The sequence below is a fragment of the Erigeron canadensis genome, chromosome 8 (assembly GCF_010389155.1).
Source record: "Erigeron canadensis isolate Cc75 chromosome 8, C_canadensis_v1, whole genome shotgun sequence".
Lineage (NCBI taxonomy): Eukaryota > Viridiplantae > Streptophyta > Magnoliopsida > Asterales > Asteraceae > Erigeron > Erigeron canadensis.
Genome location: NC_057768.1, coordinates 7,657,230 through 7,670,606, shown reverse-complemented (window position 1 = coordinate 7,670,606; position 13,377 = coordinate 7,657,230). Strand labels below are relative to the sequence as shown.

The 13,377-nt window shown below is 33.8% G+C and overlaps 1 protein-coding gene and 1 long non-coding RNA gene across 2 annotated transcripts; both read left to right on the top strand.

Moving 5' to 3' along the window:
* Window positions 1-2,294: 2,294 nt before the first annotated feature.
* Window positions 2,295-9,296, top strand: LOC122579555. Its single transcript, XR_006320664.1, has 2 exons — window positions 2,295-2,569; window positions 8,808-9,296. It is a non-coding gene; the product is annotated as an uncharacterized LOC122579555 (long non-coding RNA).
* Window positions 9,297-10,057: 761 nt separating this feature from the next.
* LOC122579554 (thioredoxin H-type 2) lies at window positions 10,058-13,262 on the top strand. The gene is made up of 3 exons (XM_043751744.1): window positions 10,058-10,261; window positions 11,851-11,973; window positions 12,935-13,262. Exons 1-3 carry the CDS (start codon window positions 10,181-10,183, stop codon window positions 13,079-13,081), a joined length of 351 nt encoding a protein of 116 aa, XP_043607679.1. The 5' UTR covers window positions 10,058-10,180; the 3' UTR covers window positions 13,082-13,262.
* The last annotated feature ends 115 nt before the right edge of the window (window positions 13,263-13,377 follow it).

Below are 13,377 nucleotides of genomic sequence, written 5' to 3'. Positions count from 1 at the left end.
CGTGTCTTTTAAGGACTTTGTCTAAGCGTACGATTTCACCAGCCATGATGTCCAAAGCTTTATGTGAAACCTTTCCCAACAGGTCCTTCATACAGTTGTAGTTATGACTCCCCTTCCAGGTCCCATTGCTGTACTCCAGTTGACCCCTTATTTCTGTCTCTTGACCGATCAGGACGGAATCAACACATTGCAGGATTCTAGTAAATGTGCATTTCCCCCTCAACTCTTCCTTCAGCAGGTGGTGCTCGGCCTCGACTCTGTTTATGGTGTGGTTCTGGTAGTTGAGGTGTTCATCGACCCAACATGACACAAACTGCTCTCGGTACGGGGACAACCAATTATCGGTCAGGTACTTGTAAACGCCTGGGAAAGCTGCCAGTTTATTCTTTAACTCCTTCTCGTATGACTTAAACTCGTCAAAAGTCCGAGATTGATAGACTTTTTTCCACCAAACGTTAAGCCTGTCAATGTTAACATCTTTCTTCATCCATAGTGCCAGTTCGCAGTGTTTGATTATGTTTTGCCATATGTGGTACCTACACAGCAGGTGTTTCGCTTCCGGCATAACAACCTTCAAAGCTCTCATCAGGGCCAGCTCCCTGTCAGTAAGAACGACACGAACGGCAAAGCTTTCAACAAGGGTGGACTTGAGACATCGTAACACCCATTGATAATTCGCCTCCTACTCGTTTACGATAAACGCATACGCTAAACCAAAGGTCTTGCCCGTTGAAGTCACGCCGATGATCTCAACTAGCGGCATGTTGTAGATGTTGGTTTTGTACGTGGAGTCTATTTCAATAACCCAGGGAAATGCGCGCCATAGGGTCATTGATGTTGGATGCATGAAAAACAGGTTCTCCAAACGTCCATTTTTGATATTTATGGTGAACTGGTAAAAATAGTTTTTCTCCTGCAACATTGAGAACATAACATGTGAAAAGTGAACATGATATAGTAAATAAGTCACTTCCAACAACGTAGTACATAATCACTAATTTGATGTTTGTACCTGCATTGGAGTACGCCGTGCTTGGCCCGACCTCTGTCTCGATTTCAGGAAGTTGGTAACGTCTCCTCTCCGAGTCAGGTTTCCCGGAAATTCAAGTTTGAGGTTTACCAGGATCTGACGTGGGTACAAACCGCGATCCGATTGGTTTCCTAAATATTCCTTTTCTTCATCCGTCATCCGTCTCGCGTACGCATTCCCTTGCAGATCGGTAGTTGGATCATGATCGTGTCTCCCATCCTTGACAGTTACCCTCCAACCACCATCACGCCCAGGGCGGCCTATTAAAGTGAAGGGACAACCTATCTTGGTGGACCGTTTGGGTGGCCCAATTAACCTTGCATCGCGCGCTCCACCGTGGTGACATATAAGTGTCACTTTATTGACCACCTCTTTTGAGTTTTTGTTCGTCCGCCGTATGACTAGAACATAACCCAACTCCATTGCTATTTTTTGAGCCCACTCCGTCAATTCTTCAACGGAACCGAACACCTCATCGGTTTCTAAGTCCCCAGCTTCGCATTCAAATTCACCGTCTGCATCAGGTTGCTCAAACACATTATCCGGCACTTCAATACGTACGTTTTCTGGGTCTGCCCAAATATCCTCCAAACTATCCATCTGAAACAATTCAAGTAAACATCTAGTTCATTAACTATTCATAATATACACATATGTATAATATCTATATTTATATTCATAATATATATATATACGTCAATATACTTGTGCTAAATATAATTGGAATATGGCTTTGAAAACGAAATTTGTGAATGAAAACGACTGAAAACGAAAGTTATGCCTTTGAAAACTAAAAGATTGAAAACGAAAGTTATGCGTATGAAAACTAAAAGATTGAAAACGAAAGTTATGCGTATGAAAACTAAAAGTTATGCGAATGAAAACGACCGCTACGAAATATACAATTTATACTGCAGAATCAAGATGGGCTTTTCTTATCCTGAATGGTGGGCTGACATACTCTGGCCAATAACGAATTTCAGAAAGGGCTGCCATACTCTTATCCTATCCGTGGCGAATAAGGATTCCCGAGACTTCCTAAACGTGAATTGTCAGAGGGGGCCCCACTATTAGCGGCGACGTCGCCGCTAATACCTCTGACGCGGCGACTCGTAAACGTGCTTTTGTCAGTCAATGTTGCAGGTGTCGGGAGACCGACTATTTGCAGTGATGTTGCCGCTAATAGTCTGGTGGTGTTACCCTGTGACTTTTACACACAACAGCCAATTAAAGAAGAAGCATGATGACGTTCTCTACATTTACATCACACTCCTCATTTACATTCTCAACGCTTTCTTCCCTCTTTTATCTCTCAGACTTTTCTGTTCTCCTCCTCTCTTTTTGCTCGTGAATAGCAGCCTCAAAACCAAGAAAAACAAAAACCAATAGCAACCCCAAAATCATCTTAAACAATCAACTAACAAATAACAATAATAATTTAACTTGTAAAGGAGCAAAGGATAAACAATACTTGGAGTTTTTGGAGGTTAAAGGCCACGGATCTCAGCCCTCAAAAGTCATATATTTGAGCCATTATAGGTTGTATACAAACCCTTTTTTCATTTCATAAACATGTTACTTATATGTAGATTTAATTGCTGAAAATGTTTTTATAAACATGTTGGTAGAACCCACCTCCAAAGGCAAATACATGTCTAGATCTATGAGATGGTTCAAAGATCCAACCCATATCAAAGAGATAAATTAAGTGGCCTCTATGAAATCATAAAAAGAAGCATAAATATTCTGTGATTTTTCAAAGAAAAGTGGTTTCCAAAAGATATACAAAAGATGGTTAAGTGCTTATGTGAAAAATAGTTAGATCTACACTTGTATTATGTATAGGTTTTGTATAGTTTGACTTGCTTAATTCGAACTTGGTTTTGATATGGAACATGAGATGGATCTTTATATGATAAATGAGTATATTAAAACAAGCTTAATATTCTGGATTTGTAAGAGTTATATGGGAAACTATGGATTTTTTTTATAAGACTAGCAATATATTGTTAGAATAATGAACCAAAAGTACATATAAGCACATGTATATTAATCCACCATTTTAATCCAAAAATTTGGTCTATAGAAAGTGTTATATATTCAGTAAAAACATAAAAATTGAATCATATCAAGACAAATATTATAGTGTTAGACTTGACAAACTAAGTAGTTGGAATACTAATTAATCTAGTTAAAAGTGAATTGGTGTTACAAAAAAAAAACTAACCAGAAAATTTATTCAACTTACTAAGGCAATAACTCGATAATCGGAATGGATTTTTGAACCATTCTTTTAACTAATATCAAGTTCAAGATGTCTAAATTTGAATGGCCACTAGTTTGAGGTCAAAATTTAACAAAAATGTAATTAAAAAACATATAAACATTGGTGTACTTTAAAAACTATTTGTCAAAATGGTGTATTTGTGTTTGAATTCTTTTTCATTCCTTTTATCTTTATCATTCATCCAACTCAATACATCCGACTCATTATATGAGTGTGAACTATGTCTAACAAATATCTGAGATTCGTAAAAGATACATTGAATGGCAAAGTCTTGGCTTTCTTTTGTTCGGTATAGAAATGGGAACAATAACTTTGTTTCTTATTGTGCATTAAAGAATCACAAACAACTTTGTTGTTCCTTAAATAATTAAAATGTTGGATAATGAGTTGGATGTATTAAGGTGAGTCATTTTTTAAGAAAGATATTGAGGTGTATATAAATAAAAATAAAAGAACAAAAAAGTGTTAAAAAATATAGAAACATAATTACACCTTTTTAGTAAATAGTTTCAAAATACACTATTTTATTAAATATATATTTTTTTAACCTCACTGTTTTGGTTGAAAACTCCAAAATTTTAAAAAAAAAGTTTGGTCAAATGTAGTTTTAAAGTTATGGTTGCAAAGCTGGATTTATGTTCTTAAAATAAGTCAACTTGGATGAATTTAATTCTCTCCATATTAAGCTTTTAATTTGGTGGGTAACAAGTTAAATATGTTGTAACTTTAAAATAAAATAAAAAGTTGGTATTTTCCTAAAGCTTGAGACAGAATGATCTTTTATCTACACTATATAATAAAAGAAATAGCCCCCATGTGAAAGTTACATAGAGGAAATGTCTAAACTACCCTCTCCATGAAAAACAACCCTATATCTAAAACATGGCAGCCATGAAAATTCTCTTTTTCACATACGCCGACTCCCTTACATGATTTCACACACGCCGTTCACACACAAGCTTGTACTATGATATCCGTTGTAATGCGCGGGTACCATGCTAGTAAAGAAACAACGTTTAGTGAATTTTTAAAAATAGTATACATTTCATTGAATTATGAGAAAAATCCAGTAAATACTAGACGTATTGAACTCAAGGGCGTAGCTACCATAGTGTGGGGAGGGGCACCCGACCCCCTGAAATTTTTTTTACGATGTAAGGGGTATATATGTTTCGTGTAGAAATTTTTTGATATATTCGGTTTCGACCCCTATTTTAATTGTGAAAATATTTTTATATACCAAGCAATATAATTGATCTATTACATTTTACATAAGCCCATTCAAAATTATTTAGCCCAAACTAAAACCCATAACCTAATTACTTACTTAGCCCATAACTTCATTGAATCAAACCAAGTACCAACTGTTTGTCTCTTTTTTAATGTTTATCTTTGTCTTGGACAAGTGTTTAGTTTTTGGTGATTGAAACATTTATTTTTATGATAATAGTATTTAATTTTTGACCCGGCCCGAATCGAATCACCGACCCGAACATATTACCCGAAAAATAGCGTTAGGAAAAAAAAAAAATTTAGATCCCGACCCCCCACTCAAAAATTTCTAGCTTCGTCACTGATTGAACTTATACTATGGTAAAAGATTGAATTCGACCATGAACAATTAATCAACATTAATATATATATTAAAAGCAAAAGGTACGGAAATGCGTGCAAAGAATAGTAACAGGCCATTTTATTTCTTTGGGCCCGTTTTCATTTTTTAATGGGCCACTTGATTTTCTTATGTTTTGGGCTTAATAAATTATGTTTTGATCTTTTAAATTGCTTTCAATTTGTTTACAAAAGATCACTTATTTTAATTGCATATTATTATTTTTTAAGTTTGTAACATTTTTAAGATTATCCCATCTTATTACAAGTGAACTATTACATAGTATATATACACATAACAATAGGGTGTATGTTTTGAATATATACACCTAACCATCTCCGAAAAATTTGTTTGCAATACTTATTAGTTTCAACGTTTATTTCGGTTGATGTTTTATTATTATGGATTATTTTTGTTTCACTTTTAATTTTCAATGATTTGGGAAATTAGCTTTAATTATGTTTGTATTATTATTATTTTTTATTTTAAATATTTTACGTTCATACTTATTATCTTTTAGAATTTATATAATATATTAATCTGTTATAAAATTATACTGTCGATTTTTTCTAATTTATAATTGCTTATTCATTAAAAAATCAATATCAACTCAGGTTTTGAGCTATATAATGTTTCTAAAAGCATGTAATAATTTTTACATAGCATGGAATACAATAAATATAATGTCTCCCGGGTGCCCGGATAACGTATCTCGTTTATTTAATAATAATATATACGAGTATATAGCAAAACAGAAAACCCAAGAACTAAAATATATTTCGTTTGAACGGCAAGAACTAAAACATTTTAAGTGCGCAAATGGCTAAAAATGTAAAAAAAAGTAAGTAACTGCTCAGTGCCTCCTTTCGTGGGTTTTGAGCCCCAATACCTCGACGGTGTATGGGAGAGGTTAAGATGTAGGCAGATTTTACCTCTACCTAAGTAGAGAGGCTGCTTTCAGTGTCTACCTAAATGGTAGAAATGGCTAAAAATGTAAATAAGTGAATATAGAACAACAAAAGCCTCAACCAAGTAATAAAACTTATATTTTTAGATGACTAGTATAATATTAATAAGAGTGATAAAATAAAGTATAAGTATAACCAAATAATATAAACGATATTATTTGAACATAAAACTTAGTAAATCACCAAGTTTAATTAAAAAGAAACATTTTTTGCATATAACTCTTAAGCCAACCATATAAACTAAGGTGACATTTTTTTTTTATGATGACATAGCTTAAGCGTAAGAATTTATATTCTTTGGTTAATGCTTAGTATATATCAACGGGCTGCTCCTTTATTAGGAGTATAGATAATTTATTATTTTGGAAGGTAAATTAGATATAGATGTACAACTACTCCAACTAAATATGATGAAAAAACTATAGTTAAACTCATCCGATTTTCGAGTGGAGTCAAAAACAACCAGCGTAAAAGAACATATCTAAAATGTGAACTTACTTAAACTTAATCATTACACAATCTCTCACATTAAACGCATACAAAGACTCTATTATCCATTCTTCATTATTTCTGGCATTAATCAAAGACCCGTTTACTTGCGACCCTTATTTAATCGTAAACTTCATCCGCATTTGTTCGTCATGTCTGATGTCTCGGTAAACATCTCACTAATCGCAATCTAATTATTAAAGTTTTTTTTTTTAAATAAAAAGGCAAAAAAGGAAGTCGTTCGTAGTAGCCATGCAACTTTCAACCAAAAAAAGAAAAAAAAAGGTATCATGCTATCAACCTAGCTCGATCATCAATGCATTTACCCTCTATGAACTACTTATTCATAGTTCTTCACAACCAATCCAAAACAAATACCCATTAATCTTTCTCTGGTTTCACATAGCAATACATATACCATTCATACCATTCATTGTGACACATTTCAGCAAAAATGTAACCTTCTATTGACTTGAGAGAATGCAATATTCAAGAAGAAACCGATGATGTACTAAACCAGAAGGTGGAACCTATAAGTTTACCCACGACCCTCACCAACATGACCGAAACAACCCTAGTGAAAGCATGTTTAGCACTAATTGGGCTTGAGCTTTCTCCACGGAGCATCATAGATTATGCCAATGATTTCCAGCGCACCCTTTAATGAAGAAGCGTCATATGTAATCCTTACCATGACATTGAAACAACCTAAAGTTATCAGTTTAATCTAATCAAAAGACAGTTCTGTCAAGGCTACACGATTAAAGTGTATCAAAGGAGCGAACATTATTGGTTGGATGACATCTAGATTCTTGAGGTCGAAGAAGAAGACAATCATGATTGGTGGAACCTGACAAGCATGAGACATACAATTAAAGAAAGACTTTGCGATATATGTTTAAAGTGGGAGGGCTATGCTACCCTTGCGTTGTGGCAATGCATATGTACCGCTATGGAGCGTCCCATTTGCATTTGAAGTGGTCCAGAATTCGTTCTCTTTGTCGTTCCACTGTTCAAGGTTTGGCGAATCCTAAATATGATCATAAAGCAAGACACTCATGCTAGTTGTGGGGATTGACACCACATCTTAAAATCTCTTTGAACATTTTTTCGGGTAAAACAGTTGGGGCATCAAATGGAGAGTTGTAGGGCATTCAAGGATTCCATTCGAGGCTATTCTAGAGTGTTATATATATATATATATATATTTTCATCCTCAACCAAAGGTCTACAAGATACATACTTATTTGATGGATGTGATATGTGCATACTCTTGGCTTGCAATGCAATGCATTGCAAAGCAAGGATGCATTGCAAGCCAAGAGTATGCACATATCATATCCATTAAGGAAGTACATATCTTATAGATCTTTGATTGAGGATGGGAATATAACACCCTAAAATAGCCTCAAATGGTCTCCTTAATGCCCAGAATTCCCCATTTGTTGCCCAATTGTTTTTTACCCGGAAAAGATGTTCCCTCGTATTTTTAAAGATGGTGGCAACCCCCATAACTAGCATGGCGTGTTCTGCAGTATACATACGGTTCACCAAATCTTCAGGGGGATGGGACTGCAGTATACATACGGTTCACCAAATCTTCAAGAGTGGGACGATAAAGAGGAGCAGTTTCGGATTCCACATCAAATGCACGTTCGGCCTCTTCATAGCAGTATATCTCCATTGACACAACACAAGGGTAGTGTAGCCCTCCCATTTTAAAAGTATATCTCCATTGACACAACACAAGGGTAGTGTAGCCCTCCCATTTTAAAAGTATCACAAAGTCTTTTTTTTAATTGTATTCCCGTGGTTGTCGGCTTTCACCGATCATGATTCTCTTGTTCGTCGACCTCAAGAATCTAGATGTTATCCAACCAATAACGGTTGTCTGTTTGATACACTTTGACCGTGTGGCCTTCATGGAACTCTCTTTAAATTTTAGTATGCTAATATATTTGGATTATTTAAATGTCAAGGTCTGGATCACAAATGACACCTCTGCATGAATATGGGCACTGAAATTCATTGGCATAGTCTATTAGGCTTTGTGGAGAAAGCTGAAGACCAATCGATGCTCTTCCTTCTTTCACCAGTGGTTTGGTTTTGGTCATTGTAGTGAAGCTAGTTAGTAAACATGTCGGTTCATATGGTTTAGCACTTTCCAGGTTCATACGGGATGTTGCATGCTTCCCAGGAAATGAAAGGATACTTTTTTTTTTTTTTTGAGTAGTGTAGTTGCTAGTGTGAACAATATAGGTATGATTGTGGAAAAAAGTTGTGGTTTCAACACAAAGAAAGATCAAGGGTATTTATATTAGATGAATTGGGGAGGGGGGGGGGGGGGGGGGGGGTTAGTAGTTGATGGGCATTGATGATCTAACTATGTCTTTTCTTTGATTATTTACTCGACACTTGCAGGTAATTGAATTAAGTTTATTACGGTGGTGAATGTGAGAATGAAGAAAAGTTTTCCTTTTTCATGATTATGAAGATAAAGGGTGTTTAATGCAAGACATGATGAAGAAGCAAGAACAGAGAAAGAAAAAGTTAAAGTGAAAGTTTGAAGAACAGAGAGAGTTTATTGGGAGAGAGAGTAATGGAAAAGTTAGAGTAAGTTGAGCAGAAGAAATGATCGATGAACCGAACCCCCTTGAACTTGTTTCTTCTTCATTGTTCTTTTCTTTTTTATTTTTTTCTTCCACCACTTCACACCGAGTTTCTCCAAACAGGGGTGTTTTCCTTTTAAGGTGTAGAGCGAGAGAAAAAAACGAATAGTTTTTCCATTTTGATTTGTAATGTTACCGAATGTGCATGAATTTGTTAAATGTGTGTAAGAAAAGCCCAATAAAACAATAACTTACTTTGATTAAAAAACCAAAACAAAAACCTCGCATATGGTTCTTAATAGTTTGATTGCTTTTTTCAGTTGTCTTCTATGATTTTTGATAAATTGATAAGAGGTTTCATGATTTAAGATTTTTTGTTTAAGCTCTTTTGAATATTTGGATTTATGGGTGATGAATATAACATCTTAACTTGAAGTTGCAGGGTGGTGGGTGGAATGTGGTTAATGTGGCGTGTTGCTTGGATGGACAATGGATGTATATGATCTCTATGTTTCGACCAATTGTAATTATGTTTATTGATGGAGTTACTTTTAGAGGAGTTAATGATCTTGCCTTTTTGTGTTCTTTGCTTTTCTTCTTGTTGGATGGTATCTTTGGGCATTTACGGTTTCAAAAACCTTATTAAATCGTAGGCAGTATCTTCGTGGTCGATTTTTACATTGATGGTATTCTAAGACTCTTTTTGCATGAAGATTTGGTATACCAATTGTTGTTTTCATCTAGATTGTGTAAATATAGTGGAACTTAGAAGTAATTCAAATAAAGATTTGCTAGACGCCTAGACTGATTATATTAGGATGAACAACTTATTAAAATGTACAATTCTATTCATTAACAACTTATAACATTCGTTCAAGGACGCGACATTTTTTATAGCATCGATCTTGTAATAATTAGTTCTATCGATGGCCGGATTATGATAAAAATAAATATAAGTATATATAGTAAAATTTGTAGTTTTTTTTTTTTAATTTTCAAATTTAGTTAAAATTGGGTATGGGCTTTTATTAGATGAAGATATGATGCATTTAAAATCATTAGTTACGATTTAACCTAATCCCAAAAAGAAAGGAGCATAAAGGGATCCTCTAAAACAAACCTAATTGAATATTTTATTTTACAAAAAATACACAAATATTACCTAATTTTATTGAGATTAAGAAAATGGGTGATGCAGGACAAGTGATCACTTGCCACACTGTTGATGCATGGAATCAACATATCCAGAAGGACAAGACAAAATTGGTACGTGTGATTATATATTTATTCTTTTATAAACTATAATAATAATAACAATTGTGATTTGATGCATTTATTCGATAATATTTTTTCCTTGATTTAATGTGTTTTATGATGTCAATGTCATACATATTGCAATATCGGTTGATCATACATACATGTACTTTATGAAGATTGTGATTAAAATCGATTTGTTTTTTTTTTTTTTTTATTATTATTGATTGATTTGGTTTTAACCTCATAATTAAGTTATGTGATTTTCTCTTGGCAGCCTGCTTTTAGGATCGTAACGGAACCAAAAACTTGTAATTTGTAAATCGTTTTGGACTTTTGGCTTATTACTAAAAGAATAATTAAATACACAAGAAAAATATTAATTGTTTGTTTGATTAGATATTTAGAGGTACGAACATAAATGGATCGAGGTTTCGTTTGTTCATTTTTGTCCTAAAAGGCTAAAATGGCATACAATATATGGTTAAAGCTTATGTATGTTTAGTTATGTTCAAAAATTCTCACATCAAATATGATATGTATTTTAATAAAACTCTTAATATAGTGTAAAACCATCGTCAATGTGGCCTAGTGGTCAGATGTCATAAAGTAGTGGTTCCAGGTTAGCATGAGTATATCAAGGGCTTAAGGCACGTGAATAACTTGAACCTCCCCTGACGTCATTTTTTCTAACAAAAGGTCTTGTTCAAAACCTTTCTTAGTAAACATCTTAGGGTTGCCAAGGAATGGTTGGAAACGATCACCTGATAACCTAATTAGGTGATGTATATCTAAGTCAAAAAACTCATCTATCAGGGGGAAAACTTATGTCGTGTTTGATTCACAGATTCGTATAGAATTTGATAGAATTAGAATTAAATTTCATTCCTTAGTGCGTTTGGTTGCTCAATGGCGAAGGAATATCATTCCGTTGGAATGTCAACATTCCTTCATTTGATAGAATCTCCATTCCATGGGGATGAAGGAATTCCTTCTCACTTAAACCTTAAAAAAATGAAAAACATTCCGTCAAATTCCATTCCATCAGATTTCAATTCCTTCAAAAGATTCTATTCCTTCTAAAAACATTCTGTAAACCAAACGCGCCCTTAATGCATCTACCCATTTTATTTTAGTGCAAATATTAGAAACTAAAAGATATTTTATTAAACTCGTCATTTAAAACATATTACGGATGAACGGAACTTGTTTGAATTTAAGATTTTAAATAGTGATCTGTGCTCAAGTCTAAACATAAAAAGTTAATTTTAGGCTTGTGTGTTGATTTACATGTTGGTTTATTCTTGTATATATAGTATCTTAAAATACAAAACTAAAAGTACAGATACAAATTTATTTATTTTTTTACCAAAGATGAAGGCAGAATGTTGTTTTTTTTTTACTAGTAAATGATCGAGCACAACATCTTTTGTTAATCTAACTTTGTTTTTGGAAAAAAAAGAGAGTGAACTAGATTATGATGTTTTAATTTCTGAATCAATCAGTTTGATGAAGATGTGATATTATAAGCTAGGTTATGAGTTTATAGAGAAAGATGTTTATTTTTGAAGTGGATCTAAAGGTGGTTTGTAATAGTACAGGTAGTGGTAGACTTTGCTGCTTCATGGTGTGGACCTTGTCGAGCTATTGCTCCATTTGTTGCAGAATTGGCTAAAAAGATGCCCCATGTTACCTTCCTCAAAGTTGATGTGGATGAGTTAAAGGTAAAAACATTTCTCTTTTACTTTTCAGAAAGACAAAATAAGAAAGGTCCTACTTTTGATCTTTAAGACCCATGTATATCTTTTTTTTCTCAATGAAAAATGTTAATCGTTAATAGTTAGTTAACCTCAAACTATTCTTTAAACGTCAATGCCCTTGGATGCTCAGACCAAACTAAGCTCGTTGGCCATAGTATATATCTTTTATTGGGATTAGTGCCCGGTAATCTATGTAACTAGAACCGAAAAATTATATTGTACACGAACTTTTAGAAACCTTTATTGTATGGACGAACTTTGTAAAAATTTTCAAATCATGTAACGTAGCACCTTATATGAGCTGCCACGTGCAAGTTTTTAATTGGTCGGTCATAGTGAGTTACATGATTTGAACAATTTTATAAAGTTCGTGCATACAATAGAGGTTTTCAAAAGTTCTTGGACACTATAACTTTTCGATCTTAGTTATCTACATTTTTACGCATTTATCCCATCTTTTATTTTGCTTGTTGAAAATGTTTCTATTGTGATGTGTTATACATTGTTAAGGAAAAAAAAAAAAAAAATCATTTTACCTTCATTGTAAACAAAGCAATATTTTTACAAGATGCGGATTGTAAAGGCTACTTTTTGTACGAATGTGTGATCATGAAATAGAAACATTTAGATGTATACAATTTGTCCTAGAATCTCATTGACCTACTTGCCTACTTATCTGATCTCTTCTTGTCTAGCAAATGAAAAGGGTCTAAAACAGTAGTGCTCGTAAAATGAAATAGAAACATTTAGATGTATACAATTTGTCCTTTTGTTTGTATTAGAGCCGTTAGGTCTTTGATTCTTGGCGAAAAGTAAAATGAAATTGTTTACAAAAGCGAATGCTTGTAAAACAAAAACAACAAATGACATTTGAAGCATTTGAATAGTTTTGAATTCATGATACATGAAAGTTTTCACATTACAGGAAATTGCAGCAGATTGGGGGGTAGAAGCAATGCCAACTTTCTTGTTTCTGAAAGATGGAAAGAAGGTTGACAAGGTCGTCGGAGCCAAGAAAGAAGAACTTCAACAGACGATCGTCAAACACTCTGGCTCGAGTTCAAGCGCATGAGTTCAAGTGCTTAATTTTTGTCATTCCATTTAGAATAGTAAGACTTTTTTGGGAAGATGCATAAGCAATTGATCCTTATGCATGATTTCAGTTGCCTTTCATGTGTTTCTTTTAAACCTTCGTCATTGATTGTGTGACATTGTTTATCAAAATATCTTTATAAATAAAGTTTGTGGTATCGGCAGCATTTACATTGGTTTCCTTGTTCGTCGACAAAAATGGCTTTCATTTCGTCTTAATCTATCTTTTTTTTTTTTTTTTTTGAAAACATGGCGTTATTGCTAGCGTACTATGAA

Excerpts from the sequence above, each read along its gene's own strand:
- LOC122579554 (XM_043751744.1), top strand. The coding sequence starts at position 10,181 with ATGGGTGATGCAGGACAAGTGATCACTTGCCACACTGTTGATGCATGG. Across the intron at positions 10,262-11,850 it reads AGAAGGACAAGACAAAATTG|GTAGTGGTAGACTTTGCTGC; the intron begins GTACGTGTGATT and ends GTAATAGTACAG. Across the intron at positions 11,974-12,934 it reads TTGATGTGGATGAGTTAAAG|GAAATTGCAGCAGATTGGGG; the intron begins GTAAAAACATTT and ends TTCACATTACAG.